This window comes from Thalassophryne amazonica, chromosome 3 (assembly GCF_902500255.1).
Source record: "Thalassophryne amazonica chromosome 3, fThaAma1.1, whole genome shotgun sequence".
NCBI classification, from domain to species: Eukaryota; Metazoa; Chordata; class Actinopteri; order Batrachoidiformes; family Batrachoididae; genus Thalassophryne; species Thalassophryne amazonica.
Window position 1 is genome coordinate 100,313,756 of NC_047105.1, and position 16,804 is coordinate 100,330,559.

General features: G+C 39.0%; 1 protein-coding gene across 2 annotated transcripts in view; it reads right to left on the minus strand.

The window, feature by feature from the left end:
- Window positions 1-16,804, minus strand: part of suclg2 (succinate-CoA ligase GDP-forming subunit beta) — a 395,797-nt gene that overhangs the window by 141,457 nt on the left and 237,536 nt on the right. For both annotated transcript variants that reach the window (XM_034167173.1, XM_034167172.1), the window contains one exon: window positions 13,829-13,925. In XM_034167173.1, the coding sequence (XP_034023064.1) occupies window positions 13,829-13,925 (97 nt within the window). The remainder of the gene's footprint in view (window positions 1-13,828; window positions 13,926-16,804) is intronic.

Genomic DNA, 16,804 nt, shown 5'->3' on the forward strand with positions numbered 1-16,804 from the left:
TGATTTCATGACATTCATGTCAGAAAAGGCTGATTCACAGAAGTATGTAGACCCAAACAAAGCAGACATTTTCAGAGCTGCTTGGTGAAGATTTTTGTGGTTATCTGGATCTACTAAGCTCCAAGAACTGCACATTATTTTGAAGGATTAAAACCTCAATTTCCATTTCAACATGATTTCACACTGAACTGAAAAGCATTTGCACCTATTCATGTCTGATTCTAACTGTTTTACCACATCTGGGGAAAGTGCATTCCTATCAAGTTGTACATCGGCAATAACAGAAAATTTCTGTCTTATTTTTGTGGTCCCCGAATAACATTTCAGCCACTGCCATCATGGCCTCCTTTACAATCCTGCTATCAATGAAAGGCTTTTTGTGCTTTGTTAAGATGCGCGCCATTTTGAATGAAGCCTTTGTGGCAGCACTGGCGTTCTTCGTCGGTTTGGAAAACAGAGACAGTTTTCTTTGAAGTGTTGTTTTCAGTTCCTTTGTCGTCTCTTTTCGTAGACTGCTACCCAAAGGAAAGTCCCATGAAAAGTTGCTGTGGACTGTGGTGAAATGCTGTTCCATCTTACACCTTTTGCAGACTGACACACTTGTACCACAGATCAGACACACACACACTTGTCATTTACATTAGTGAAACAAAATTCTGTTACCCACTCTTCATGAAAATGCCATGTTTTTATCCTGTTTTTGGTTCAAGCACTTGCCGCAGTCATGATTACTGCCATTCACTCACCAAGGTTGAGAGGAGCATGACTGTTTGTGTAACAACTAATTAGCAAATAAACATTTTGTGTAAGAAGGGGAGGGACACATTAAAATTTAACTGGATATAAATCGAAAGTAGGTTTACTGAGTGACCAATCAAATTTTAAAATTTATGTACAATTCATGAACCCTTTGGCGAGCTACTTGGAAAGAAGCTGCGAGCTACTGTAGTATGCAAGCAACATGTTGGAGATCCTTGGTGTGTTGATGGGTTTAACCAAATTCAATGGGTTTAACCAAAAAAATTGCTTTTGTGGTGTACATTCAACACGTAATGGGCACTGTGGACATAATTCACCATACCACGTGTCATCACTTGTAGTTACAATATTTTGCATGTGATAACACCCTGAGAGGTGTGAAATGCATATCAAAGTGTCTCAACCCATTTGATGTTTTCCCATCAGGGCTCCTGCATGGGTAATGGGCGATGTTTGTTCCTGTTTTCCGTCAGGACCCCTAAATGGGTAATGTGTGATGTTTGTTCCTGTGAAAATGTTGAAATGTGTGAAGTGCATACCAAAGAGTCTCGGCCCCATTGATGTTTTCCCGTCAGGACCCCAATGTGGGTAATGAGTGGGGCAAACTGTTCTATAAAGTCTGTGTGTTGTGTGAACCAAAAGAGAACTAAATGACATGGCGTTGCATTGTCACAATGGGAAATTGTTGCTCCTTCTTTCATCGATTGCAATTTCCACACTCCATTTCAATATCACAGCTATTTTAATAGACTCAGAGTTCATAAGTAATTGGAATACATAAGGAATAATCACTTTTACAACCATTTTTCTTTAGAAAGGTCAGGGAATGGATACATAAACATTTGAAGTCACTGGATATTTCAATAAGAAATACAAAATGTATGGTACGTGTGTCTGGAGCAGGTAGCTCTCAAAAGCAGGTAGCTCTGAGTGTGCAAGAGAGAAACTAGCGAGGGAATACATCAAGACACCTATGACCACCATGAAGGAATTTCTTTGAATGTGATTGGAAGAAATGGGCATTGTGTAAGTTTTATTTGTTGCATCATCATTCACATAGCATTGTGGAGTGGAGCAGCGGTTAGCATGGTAAACATAGCATAAATGAGTTCAGTCAATCAGTGAGTGGATCTGCAAAATGTTTGTAGGCAATTCTGCAAAAAATACTGCAAATTCAATTTTGAAAGTTTGACTTCTAAGAGATACAGTTGAGAACCAGTGAACCTCCTATTCTGGGCTATGTTGGCATCTTTGAAAATGTAAAATGACAACACAAAATAAAGACATTTTTGAGCTTTCTGAATGTTTGTAAGATTTGATGTTCATACAACCTTTTCATGATGGGGCTGGAGGATTAGTGATGTGGTCATCTCCTGATTGTGTTATCCAGTTAACAGATTCCTCCCAACTGATTTAGTACTGATCAAGCTAGCATTTCTAGAACTGTTGGCTATATGTATTTGTCTTTGTCATCTGTGCAGAGAACTGGTGGTTTAAAAAGCATGTGAATTTCATGAAGACTGATGGAAATGGAGTTGTTTTAAGCCACAAAATATTTGGGGCACATAAAAGCAAATCTGATTTTTCAGCTATTGCATGAACAATGAATGACAAAAAGACGGCCAGAGGAAACATATGGTATATAACAGTGAAAAAAATTAATAAAATACAGCAACACTGCAATACGTTTTAGGAACAGCATAGAAAAAATTAAAACAGATTCCAGAAAGCAAACGCTTCTGGGACTGAGGAGTAGATGCACTGTGTCCTCCATGTAAAGTAGCTCTCTTACTGCACAGTTCATTTTATTTTTGTTTTGACACATCTATTATTTTCCAGTCCATCTAGAAAACAAATGCTGCCATTACCAAATAAGAGCTGGGAGGAACCCAGCTATTTTTTGCCCTTGGAAAACTTTGCTTTCCAATTTATATACTGTAGTCTGGGGTGATTTTGCTATGCAGATTGTCTATAAAGCCTGCTGTGGTCACAGACACTTTCCTGCACACAGAAAATCAACGTCATATTTCTCAGTATAAATTTAGAGTATGAAGGGAGGCAATTCATTCATTAATATTCATAAGAAATCAAGAAACAACAAACTCTTCTTGTCAGATTTTGATAAAGCATACTTTGAACAAGAATGCGTATCAGAGGAACTAAATGACATCAAAGACGTGATGCATCTTCAGTGGGTTGTAATCTGTCTCTATAGGAAACATCGCAGTCAGTCTGCTCGGAGCCACACATAATTCCACTTATTACTTTGGGAGACAAACCAAGTTCAGTGCAAGTTCATCAAAAGAGGCATCACCACAGCTAGTAAGCAAACATGTTGCATGAGGGTGGATAATTTCTTTTTTTCCACCTGAATGATGAGCACTTCCAACAGAAACCTAATAACTTGCACTTGTGTCATGTTGTGCCAGTTTACTGTGCTCTGTAACAACAGGAAAAGAGAAACGCAGTCTCTCCTTTGCCAGCTCAAGTGTTCTAATAGTGTTAGAATATTTAACAGTGAACAGCATGCAAGTGAGAGAGAGGAAAACAGACTGAGGCTGACATTACACAGAACACAAGCAATGCTGCATAGACCACCTCTTGCTGTGGGTCTGATCATGGCAGCGCTGCCGATGTCACCGACCAAACGGTCCCCCCTAAAAATCGGTCCGCCCTGCCTTCAGTGCGCATGCGTCAATAGCCACAGTTCACAGATTATCACCTTGTCTCTGCTTCAAACTTCACTCCAGTCATCATCTATCTCAGCAACAGATATCTGAAGTTTTTGTACAACAATCATTTCCACATAAATTCAACATTATTTCATCATAAAGGATGGAGGAAGTGATCAGAGCACTGCAGCTACACGTGCTGCTAGCTGATGCGTTCACTGCGTGTCGGTCATTTCAAAGCATCACCGATTATCGCCTCGTTTCTGCTTAAAACTGACTTCAGAATGATTTAAGAGTTCATCTGATGGTTAATAAACCCATTAATCCATCTGATTGTTTTGGGTGAAGAGATGCTGTCTCAGAGGAGCTGCTGAGCTATGAAATGACGCTTACACAGTGGAGGCAGGGCGGATCAGTTTTTAGCGGGAATCCTTCGGACTGCAACACCAGTGTTGACATTATTGCGCAATCCACATTGTGGTGCACAATCACACAAATGATGACACCAGTGTACCGCCCACCAAAGTAGTGGACAAAACAAGTTATCTGAGGATTTCATCTTGGATTTAATGAAAAACTAATTAATGTTTTTCACCACTTTCTTACATTTTATGGATGAAAAAGCTCATGGTTTTACACAACATAATCAACAGACAAGCAGATAATAAAAATAACTGTTACTTGCAGCAGGAGCTATGTGCAAGATTTTCGTCCATATTTTTTACATTAATGCCTTTATAGCCAGTGTTTATATTGCAATTTGTAACATTTATATAATGAGATTAAAAAAAAAGGTAAAATACATACATATGACAAAATATTTGAATGCAAAGTTGAAATATATTAACATAATCCATAATTATGATTTACTGGTAAATTAATCAAAGGAAAATGAACAAATACCAAAATAATCACCAAAGAAAAAAAGAAACTGTTAGATTGATTATTTAAATAAAAAAAAAGAAATTAATTCCAACAATCAGCATACCCTGAGTCAGCTAGAGTACCACAGACTATTCCAGCTACTCTCTGAAGTTTAACTGATTAAAAGTAAAAAATGTTTGACCGAAACATTCAGCCAATTCTGAAAAACAAAACACACATATAAAAAGATGTTGAATAGCAAGTCTGTTTACTTAAAGCAGGTAAAATAAGTATTGAACATGTCACAATTTTTCTCAGCAAATATATTTCTAAAGGTGCTACTGACATGAAATTTTCACCAGATGGTGGTAACAACCCAAGTAATCCACACATACAAAGAAACCAAAACAAATAAGTACATATATTAAGTTATGTGTAAGCCATCTGCATTTGCAGTATTTGCTGGGATGCCTCTAGGTGAAGTGGAACCGCTGTCAGATGAAGAGCTCAACACATTTCTGGCACGATTTTTCACTGGACTAAGAAAAGGAGACGGCAGTCTGTACATGATGCACAGCATGAGCTATGGACTACAGCATCAGGATTGTTTTTGAACTATCTGATTGTTTTTGCAAGTTGACTGAGAACAATTTTGGATGGGTTTGGACTGCTATTTAAAATTTGTGTTGGACTGTTTGGAACCTGTTGACATCAAAGGACCGGTGATATACACCAAAATGTAAGTCCCTTTCTCTTGTTTATAAATTAATAAAATAGCAAATGAAAAGGATCTATTTTAGCTGTTATATAAAACAAATAATGAATGTGTTTTCATTCATTCAATGGAAAGAATATTTCATTATTATTATAATATTTTATTTGTTAATATTATTACCATTGCACTGAAACATTCATTATTTGTACAATGTACTAGGGCTCTCTATATTGTTTCACAAAGTTTTATATATGAAATGATACACTGGATGTTTGATGCTCAATACGCATCACAATATTGATACATTTACGTGTTTACTACTGCTTACATCAATTCATTTTTATTTAAATGCATTAATCAATTATAGTGTATAGCGTTAGTGTGTAACCCAGCTTTTTAATACTTTAGTTATACTTCTCAATGTGTGTTGTATCAGTATTGTATTCAGCACACTTTCACATTTTCTTTGTCTTTACACCATCCGAACTGACAATACAAACTACATATTTGGTTGATAAGATTACTAACCTAAAGAGCCTTAATCATTTTTAAATTTATGGCTTCCCTAACCATAACTGACCTGATTTTAACGCTAGAACATTAAACAGGCCCAATTATACCTTAGCTTACACACTGGTTGGCAGACGGAAAAATACATTGCTTCACATTTCACATTAGTGTGCAGAATAATAGACATATTTTTATATGGCCCATCAATTCCACTGAGTGCAGAACTGTAGGAAAACCTAGGCACAGAGTAATAGTAATGAAACTTTTAGTTGTTAAAATTATTATTATTATTATTAGTAGTAGTAGTAGTACTACAACCCCTGGCAAAAATTATGGAATCACCGGCCTCGTTGGATGTTCATTCAGTTTAATTTTGTAGAAAAAAAGCAGATCACAGACATGACACAAAACTAAAGTAATTTCAAATGGCAACTTTCTGGCTTTAAGAAACACTATAAGAAATCAGGAAAAAAGTTGTGGCAGTCAGTAACGGTTACTTTTTTAGACCAAGCAGAGGGAAAAAAATATGGAATCACTCAATTCTGAGGAAAAAATTATGTAATCATGAAAAACAAAAGAACGCTCCAAGACATCACTAGATTTTGTTGCACCACCTCTGGCTTTTATAACAGCTTGCAGTCTCTGAGGCATGGACTTAATGAGTGTCAAAAAGTACTCTTCTTCAATCTGGCTCCAACTTTCTCTGATTGCTGTTGCCAGATCAGCTTTGCAGGTTGGAGCCTTGTCATGGACCATTTTCTTCAACTTCCACCAAAGATTTTCAATTGGATTAAGATCCGGACTATTTGCAGGCCATGACATTGACCCTATGTGTCTTTTTGCAAAGAATGTTTTCACAGTTTTTTCTCTATGGCAAGATGCATTATCATCTTGAAAAATGATTTCATTATCCCCAAACATCCTTTCAATTGATGGGATAAGAAAAGTGTCCAAAATATCAACATAAACTTGTGCATTTATTGATGATGTAATGACAGCCATCTCCCCAGTGCCTTTACCTGACATGCGGCCCCATATCATCAATGACTGTGGAAATTTACATGTTCTCTTCAGGCAGTCATCTTTATAAATCTCATTGGAACGGCACGAAACAAAAGTTCCAGCATCATTACCTTGCCCAATGCAGATTCGAGATTCATCACTGAATATGACTTTCATCCAGTCATCCACAGTCCACGACTGCTTTTCCTTAGCCCATTGTAACCTTGTTTTTTTCTGCTTAGGTGCTAATGATGGCTTTCGTTTAGCTTTTCTGTATGTAAATCCCATTCCCTTTAGGTGGTTTCTTACAGTTCGGTCACAGACGCTGACTCCAGTTTCCTCCCATTCGTTCCTCATTTGTTTTGTTGTGCATTTTCGATTTTTGAGACATATTGCTTTAAGTTTTCTGTCTTGACGCTTTGATGTCTTCCATGGTCTACCAGTATGTTTGCGTTTAACAACCTTCCCATGTTGTTTGTATTTGGTCCAGAGTTTAGACACAGCTGACTGTGAACAACCAACATCTTTTGCAAAATTGCGTGATGATTTACCCTCTTTTAACAGTTTGATAATCCTCTCCTTTGTTTCAATTGACATCTCTCGTGTTGGAGCCATGATTCATGTCAATCCACTTGGTGCAACAGCTTTCCAAGGTGTGATCACTCCTTTTTAGATGCAGACTAACGAGCAGATCTGACTTGATGCAGGTGTTAGTTTTGGGGATGAAAATTTACAGGGTGATTCCATAATTTTTTCCTCAGAATTGAGTGATTCCATATTTTTTTCCCCTCTGCTTGGTCTAAAAAGTAACCGTTACTGACTGCCACAATTATTTTTCCTGATTTCTTATAGTGTTTCTTAAAGCCAGAAAGTTGCCATTTGAAATGACTTTAGTTTTGTGTCATGTCTGTGATCTGCTTTTTTTCTACAAAATTAAACAACTGAATGAACATCCTCCGAGGCCGGTGATTCCATAATTATTGCCAGGGGTTGTAGTAGTAGAAGTATTTGGAAAAAAAGTCTTCAAAAGTGAGCCTTTAGCTGATGGGTGTTGTGGGGAACCATTCTGTCCTCTTTACATCCTTTTTGCCAGTGCAGACTGCATTTATCTTGTGCCATCCTCAGAAACAGACTTTGTATTTCTGTTTTTTTTTGGGGGGGGGGGGGGGGGGGGGGGCTAAGTGATTGTTTTATTTATTTAATTATTGCTATTTTTTTATTGCTGTGGATGTGCTACTGTTCTGTTTGTAGTTGCATTCTCTATTTTTAGCTTCTGTTGTAGTCACGGTAACAGCCAGAGGACGTGCACAGAATTTGAAAGAAAGCAAAGCAACCCCAATTCCAATGAAGTTGGGACGTTGTGTGAAATGTAAATTAAAAACAGAATACAATGATTAGCAAATACTCTTCAACCTATATTCAATTGAATACACCACAAAGACAAGATATTTGATGTTCAAACTGATAAACTTTATTGTTTTTGTGCAAATATTTGCTCATTTTGAAATGGATGCCTACAACATGTTTCAGAAAAGCTTGGACAGTGGTATGTTTACCACTGTGTTACATCACCTTTCCTTCTAACAACACTCAATAAGCATTTGGGAACTGAGGACTCTAATTGTGAGTGTCATGATTGGGTATAAAAAGAGCTTCCCCAAAAGGCTCAGCCATTCACAAGTAAAGATGGGGCGAGGATCACCACTTTGTGAATTGCAAGAAAAAATAGTCCAACAGTTTAAGAACAATGTTTCTCAACGTTCAATTGCAAGGAATTTAGGGATTCCGTCATCTACAGTTCCTACAAGTCAGCAGCAAGTCAGCAGCAAGTCCGAAAACCAACAATGAATGCCTGTGACATTCAATCTCTCAGGCGACACTGCATTAAAAACTGACATCATTGTATAATGGATCTTACCGCGTGGGCTCAGGAACACTTCAGAAAACCATTGCCAGTTAACACAGTTCATCGCTACATCTACAAGTGCAAGTTAAACCTCTACCATGCAAAGCTAAAAAGCCATACATCAACAACATCCAGAAATGCCGCCGCCTTCTCTGGGCTCGAGATCATTTGGAATGGACAGATGCAAAGTAGAAAAGTGTGCTGTGGTCTGATGAGTCCAAATTTCAAATTGTTTTTGAAAATCATGGATGTCGTGTCCTTTCGGACAAAAGAGGAAAAAGACCACCCAGATTGTTACCAGCGCAAAGTTCAAAAGCCAGCATCTGTGATGGTATGGGGGTGTGTTAGTGCCCATGGCATGGGCAACTTACACATCTGTGATGGCACCATCAATGCTGAAAGATACATCCAGGTTTGGGAGCAACACATGCTGCCATCCAAGCAACGTCTTTTTCAGGGACGTCCCTGCGTATTTCAGCAAGACAATGCAAGCCACATTCTGCACGTGTTACACAGCGTGGCTTCATAGTAAAAAACTGCAGATACTAGACTGGCCTGCCTGCAGTCCAGACCTGTCGCCCATTGAAAATGTGCGGCACATTATGAAGCGCAAAATACCCGGACTGTTGAACAACTGAAGTCATACATGAAGCAAGAATGGGAACGAATTCCACCTACAAAGCTTCAATAATTACTGTCCTCAGTTCCCAAACGCTTATTGAGTGTTGATAGAAGGAAAGGTGATGTAACACAGTGGTAAACATACCACTGTCCCAGCTTTTTTGAAACGTGTTGCAGGCATCCATTTCAAAATGAGCAAATATTTGCACAAAAACAATAAAGTTTATCAGTTTGAACATTAAATATCTTGTCTTTGTGGTGTATTCAATTGAATATAAGTTGAAGAGGATTTGAAAATCATTGTATTCTGTTTTTACTTACATTTTACACAAAATCCCAACTTCATTGGAATTGGGGTTGTATGTAAAACTAGCTATGGTTGTGCTGCTCTTGTTGGTTGTGTCACCTCTGCATAGTCAAGACACTTTCTATGAACAGATGACAGGCAAACCTCCAAAACAAATTTAGGATTATCAGTTTATCATTGAAGCAACAGGCAGCAGCAGTAACATCAAGGTTAACCAATGAGACACACCTTCCTAAGACAGGAAGACCTGGCAATCCCTGATTCATCAAGGAAAGGATTGTTTTTAAGAGTCAATGACCTTTTCTCCCAAAGTCTTGTCTCTATATTGGACAGACCTGTCTGCACTGCAGCAACAAATGTGAAGCTAAAAGGGGGCTCATCAGACACATACAAACACAGCAACTGACTATGTAAAACAATTATCTTTGGTCTCAAAGGACAGCCGGGAGAAAAAAATGAAAACTTCTATGATTATAATGGCCAATTCATTATGTACATTTGCTCAAGTGCTCATTGAAGGATGCATATAATCAGCCAGTCACATAGCACAAATTGAAAACATTTAGACATGTAGACACTGTCAAGGGAATCTGCTGAAGTTCAAAGCCAGCATCAGAACTGGGAAGCAAAGTGATTTATGTGGCACTGAATGTGGCATGTTTGTTGGAGCAAGATGTTCTCATTTGATGATTTTAGAAACTGCTGCTCTCCTGAGATTTTCATTCAAAACCATCTCAAGGGTCATCAGAGAATGTGTGAAAAAAAGAAGAACCATTCAGTCACCGGTGGTTCGTTAAGTAAGAATGCATCATTCAGCATTTACTTTCACTCCATTTTCTTCTATTCGATCAACAACTCTTGCTATCATCCATGACTGTTTTGCAGTTTGTTTTCATGTACCGAATGGCTATGACTGATGAATGATCATGTGATAGTCCAGTAACTATATCTTCTTCTGTGGAGCTTATTAGTGGTTGGTAACCAATCTGCACACATTTCCACCAGCAAATATTCTGGATGAGGAGTACAATTCATGAGTTGTGTCAAAATTGATTCAACACACACAATTTTGAGGATACATGGCCGACTGCCATGCCTGAATAGTCAGAACTTACCTTACAGCCACATTAGCTAAAATGAGGGCAACAAGCAGTTGGCCTTTGACGACTGATAGGCATTTCTGGGGCACTGGCATTAATGTGAACAATTAGGGAATAACCCTGTTGTGTCTGATGATTTGTGGACGTTCATGCTGGTTATACAGTTGCAAATTAAACAGGTATTTGCAACTGCATATGAACATCATCAAATCATCAGACACAAGGGGTTATTCCCATTCTATTTCAATTCCAGCATTTGCACGGTTTATTTTTCTGTAGGTAATTCAGTCCGCGAGGCTTACCATAGAGCCGAGGCAGCATCGCTCCAACAGTGGTCAGGGGCGGAGTAATCGATCAAACGTGAAAATCCATCAAATGTGAAACAGTAATTCTGTATCAGAATCCACATCGGTCCTTTCGTATGGTAGCTTAAACTCACCCATTTTGGCGGCGGCAGTACGCGACTTTCTTTCGCTCTCATATAACAGCGCTAACAGCTAGCAGCGTGCGCGGCCGGTGTTCATCGACACTTCCATGTCCCGACAATACTGCGCATGGACAGGAATGACATTCAACAGCAAAGACATCTCGTCAGAACACCGGTCAGGGCGCGGAGTAATACATCCAAATGTGAAATGGTCGAATATTTTGTCAGTTACCCCAATATTATACAGTTTGAAATCTCACATGATTAACCAATCAGATTCATGGAAAAAATGTAACTGTATTACAATGTTTAATAATGGATTATAAAAGGCGTGGAAACCCAACACTGTCACTATGAGCTTTTCCTCCATACTTGACTGCCTAACAGAACCAAAGTTCACTTGATCTATTTCAGTCCAACTTCTTTCACAATGACATTCCTGTATCACTAGTTAATGCTAACAATGCTGGCAATCATGCTAACATCTCTGTAAGATATCTTGAAAATCACAAGACAGGTATCATCTTGTTACAAAAACAGCATTTTTGCTAGCCTTCAAATATATGGGAAAAATGAAAACAAAACAAAAAAACTAGATTGACACAAAAATACAGCTGTTTTGGAGCGTATTCTGCAATCTTGGATTATTTTGTTTGAGCGAACATCCAGCTGATGTCACGGTAACTTTAACTCGGATTGGCGGTTGCCGTGTCGTATTGCTGAGCCTTTTCAAAAAATAGTCTTCTCATGGTGGCATTATGACCACTGTCTCTTATCACTGCAAAACGACCACTCTGATTGAAAATTAATGGCAGCTTGCCACCCTGATTCCTATGCTTCTGATATCTTGCAGTTAATTAAAGTATAATGAATATAAGTGATACGATGACAAAGAATGACAATACATAATAAAGAACATACATACACTCAACAAAAATATAAACGCAACACTTTTGGTTTTGCTCCCATTTTGTATGAGATGAACTCAAAGATCTAAAACCTTTTCCACATACACAATATCACCATTTCCCTCAAATACTGTTCACAAACCAGTCTAAATCTTTGATAGTGAGCACTTCTCCTTTGCTGAGATAATCCATCCCACCTCACAGGTGTGCCATATCAAGATGCTGATTAGACACCATGATTAGTGCACAGATGTGCCTTAGACTGCCCACAATAAAAGGCCACTCTGAAAGGTGCAGTTTTGTTTTACTGGGGGGGGATACCAGTCAGTATCTGGTGTGACCACCATTTGCCTCATGCAGTGCAACATCTCCTTCGCATAGAGTTGATCAGGTTGTCAATTGTGGCCTGTGGAATGTTGGTCCACTCCTCTTCAATGGCTGTGCAAAGTTGCTGGATATTGGCAGGAACTGGTACACGCTGTCGTATACGCCGGTCCAGAGCATCCCAAACATGCTCAATGGGTGACATGTCCGGTGAGTATGCCGGCCATGCAAGAACTGGGACATTTTCAGCTTCCAAGAATTGTGTACAGATCCTTGCAACATGGGGCCGTGCATTATCCTGCTGCAACATGAGGTGATGTTCTTGGATGTATGGCACAACAATGGGCCTCAGGATGTCGTCACGGTATCTCTGTGCATTCAAAATGCCTGCCCATACCATAACCCCACCGCCACCATGGGCCACTCGATCCACAACATTGACATCAGAAAACCGCTCACCCACACGACGCCACACGCTGTCTGCCATCTGCCCTGGACAATGTGAACCAGGATTCATCCGTGAAGAGAACACCTCTCCAACGTGCCAAACGCCAGCGAATGTGAGCATTTGCCCACTCAAGTCGGTTACGACGACGAACTGGAGTCAGGTCGAGACCCCGATGAGGACGATGAGCATCTAGATGAGCTTCCCTGAGACAGTTTCTGACAGTTTGTGCAGAAATTCTTTGGTTATGCAAACCGATTGTTTCAGCAGCTGTCCGAGTGGCTGATCTCAGACGATCTTGGAGGTGAACATGCTGGATGTGGAGGTCCTGGGCTGGTGTGGTTACACGTGGTCTGCGGTTGTGAGGCTGGTTGGATGTACTGCCAAATTCTCTGAAACGCCTTTGGAGATGGCTTATGGTAGAGAAATGAACATTCAATACACGAGCAACAGCTCTGGTTGACATTCCTGCTGTCAGCATGCCAACTGCACGCTCCCTCAAATCTTGCGACATCTGTGGCATTGTGCTGTGTGATAAAACTGCACCTTTCAGAGTGGCCTTTTATTGTGGGCAGTCTAAGGCACACCTGTGCACTAATCATGGTGTCTAATCAGCATCTTGGTATGGCACACCTGTGAGGTGGAATGGATTATCTCAGCAAAGGAGAAGTGCTCACTATCACAGATGTAGACTGGTTTGTGAACAATATTTGAGGGAAATGGTGATATTGTGTATGTGGAAAAAGTTTTAGATCTTTGAGTTCATCTCATACAAAATGGGAGCAAAACCAAAAGTGTTGCGTTTATATTGTTGTTGAGTGTACATAACATACATAAAGAATGACTCTATACATCCATAATATTTTAAGGATCCAATGACACCCTGATTTGAGATTATTAAATACTTCCTTTACCATTAATATAGTAATTGAAAAAGCTCATGAATAAACTGATGCTACTTATTGGTCTCTGACAATGTACAAGTTTAGTTCATTAATAATGGTGAAGAATCAACACGATGAAAATACTGAAAGCTCCAATATGTCATTTAAAAGTTGATTAAGCTGAGCTCATGATGACAAACTGAGTGTTAGTTATGCATCACATTCTTAATCAAACTCAGTTAGTTGTCTCCATCCCAGTTTAAGGATCACACCTAAATGTGCAACAACCCACATTCATGTCAAGATAAACATCATAGACTGAAAACAGCAAGTCCACAGACGCATACACACGGACATTTTCTACAGACATTTTCTACATTGTACCTTGTCCTTCGGGAGTCTCTCCAAGAGGATTGACTTCAACCTGAGTGGCGTCGACTTTCAGGAATAGATCATAGAGCCTCTTAATCTGATCTGCTGCCTGCAAGGTCCAAAGACAACAGTAATTACCTGATATTTCAGTTCTGACAGCCGGCTCTGTCAAGGCCACTCAACATCCCGGACTATCTTCAGAGAACGAGGAAAATCACCTTCACCCTCACTGTGTTTGTTTTGCATGCACTTACTGACTGGGAAAACATAGGTAATTAACCCTTTCCACAAACTGTGAATATTGCCAAATGCAGCATACACTTTGTGTATTAAAATCATAGTCCTACTTTTTGAACTTTCTACAACACAAACATGAAGGAATTAAGGTTATGATAGACACCAATGTATTTTTGAATTTTTTTAATCCTTACTATAAAGACACAAACATATACATACAGTTGTGCTCGGACATTTACATACATGTATCATGGACATGAATGTCATGGTAATTTTGGGATTTTAATCATTTCTCTGAACTGTTTTTTTTTTTTTTTTTTTTGCCAGGGTGGAATGATTGTACAGCATTTGACTCTAAAAAACAAGAATTTGGTGCACAAGTTTGAATTTATTTTAGATCTCCTCTAACTCACACTGGGTCAGAATTATACATACAGGGTCACATATATTTGGTTAAATGTCTATTAGTAAGTTGTACCTTGACCAGCTGCTGTTGACAGCCATAAACAAGCTTCTGGCATACAGTGCCCTCCAGGTACTGGGCATCTTAGTATTTCAAACATTTTAATTTGTTTATACCATTTGAAATACAAGAATAACGCAATGCTAAAACACCCTCAGTTGTATGAGCATTGTGTTCTGTATAATTCGTTGTTTAAGTAATTATTAGGTTCGAAAAACTTGACCAGACTGTGATGTCACGGTGCAGCTCTACTCTGATTGGCTGTCACCCCCACCACTCAAAAGCTAAAGTGAACATTGAATGCTAATGTCTGCTAAATGTCTATTAAATCACTTCAGAGGTATTATTAGGTTCTAAAAACAGCATTTTCAGTTTTAGAAGTGTTTATTTCTCGCTCGCGTTTACATAATTTATGGCAAAGAGGATATATTTACACACAAAACTGAGTTTGCAGCTAGCAACCAGACTGAGACGTCACGGTGCAGCTCTACTCTGATTGGCTGTCACTCCCGCCACTCAAAAATTTAACTAAAGGCTAACGTCTGCTAAATGTCTTTTAAATCACTTCAGAGGTATTATTAGGTTCTAAAAACAGCATTTTCAGTTTTAGAAGTGTTTATTTCTCCCTTGCTTTTACATAATTTATGGCAAAGCGGATATATTTACACACAAACAAAACAGTTTTGCTACCAACCTGTAACATCACCACATTAACATCTGCTAAATGTTTTATAAATCCTTTCAGAGGTGTTATCAGGTTACAAATACAGCGTTTTCAGTTTTAGAAATGTTTATTTCTCACTAGCTTTTACATAATATGTGAAAAAGGTGTTATTTCTAGCCAAAAAAATTAAGCAAAGTTAGCATCTAGCAATAGCTGGAAGCGACATCACCATGCTTGCGCGCTAACGTCAGCGAGACCATGCCATAAATTTAGGTACAGAATGAGACATTTTAACATCTTAAAATAACTCTTAAAATAGGTCAAGGTTAGCCATCTTTGAACTTTTCCAAGGCCTGTGTCCCAAGAATGTACCCTGTGAATTTGAAGACTGTGGCAGTAATAAAAGTGGACTTATGCTGAATAAAGACGGACAGACGGACGCCAGGTCTTCGCAATACCCAATGGCTATATGTTTTAGCAGGGGTGGTGGCCAAGTGCAGGGGTACCAGCCAAGTGGTTTGTGCGGTTGGTTTTAGTGCAGAAGGTTCCTGGTTCAAACCCCAGCTCCGCCACATTTTCTCAATGTAATGTCAAGTTGCATCAAGAAGGACATCCAGTGTAAAACTTGTGCTAAATCAACAAGCAAATCCACCTTGGATCTGCTGTGGTGTCCCTGAGTGAAAACAAGGGAGCAGCCGAAGGGACTTACTTACTTGAAGGTGTCCATTTTTGAGCAGGGGCTTCTTGTTTGGTCAGCACCCTCTCAGTCCATGGTGATGTAAAACGTATGTGGTGGAAAATGTTCACTGCACCTGCTTGACTGTGGACAGTGAGGCTGGTGTTATGGCAGGCTGGAGCCTTTGTGAATCCTGGGTTTTTCCTAAACATCCTAACCAATATCCTCTCATCTCAGGGTGACAGTTTGGGTCTTCTTCCAAACCTAACATATCTGACTAACTTATATTTATGTACAATTGTTTGAACTGATAATTTTGGAATCTGCAGTCCTTTAGAAATGATTACAAGAGACCTTCCTAATGTGTAAATCTACAATTCTCCTTCTTAGATATTTATTGAGTTGCTTGAACTTTCCCATTGTTCTGAGTATTGGTCAATCAAATGAGGGCTGTTAAACACATCCTTTTTATCCCGGCAAAGAAAAATAGCACCTTGACACTTGAACAAATTTGATCCCCGCAGTGCCGCGCAATTCGCTGTGCCAATGTGTTCCACTTTGTCTCACTTCATGGCACGCTATATAAAATAATAATTTCATAGCTGATGATGCACTTGCTCTCAGAACTTGGCTGATGAATCCATTCTCTCATCTCTCCCAGAATCACAGAGAAATTATCTGCAGCTACAGGTTGTCTCATGCTCATTGTGCGGTGGAGAACGCATTCGTACGGAAGCATATCGCATTCACTGGATAAAAAAAATTGACCACTGATCTCATAATTACGAGATCCTGATCTCGTAATTACGAGAAAAAATCTCATAATTATGAAAAAATCTCATAATTATGAGAAAAGATCTCGTAATTATGAGATCAAGCTATTTTTTTATTTTTTTATTTTCTGTGTGTGTATATAATTGCTTCAGTACTTCCAGTCCCTCGGTAAAG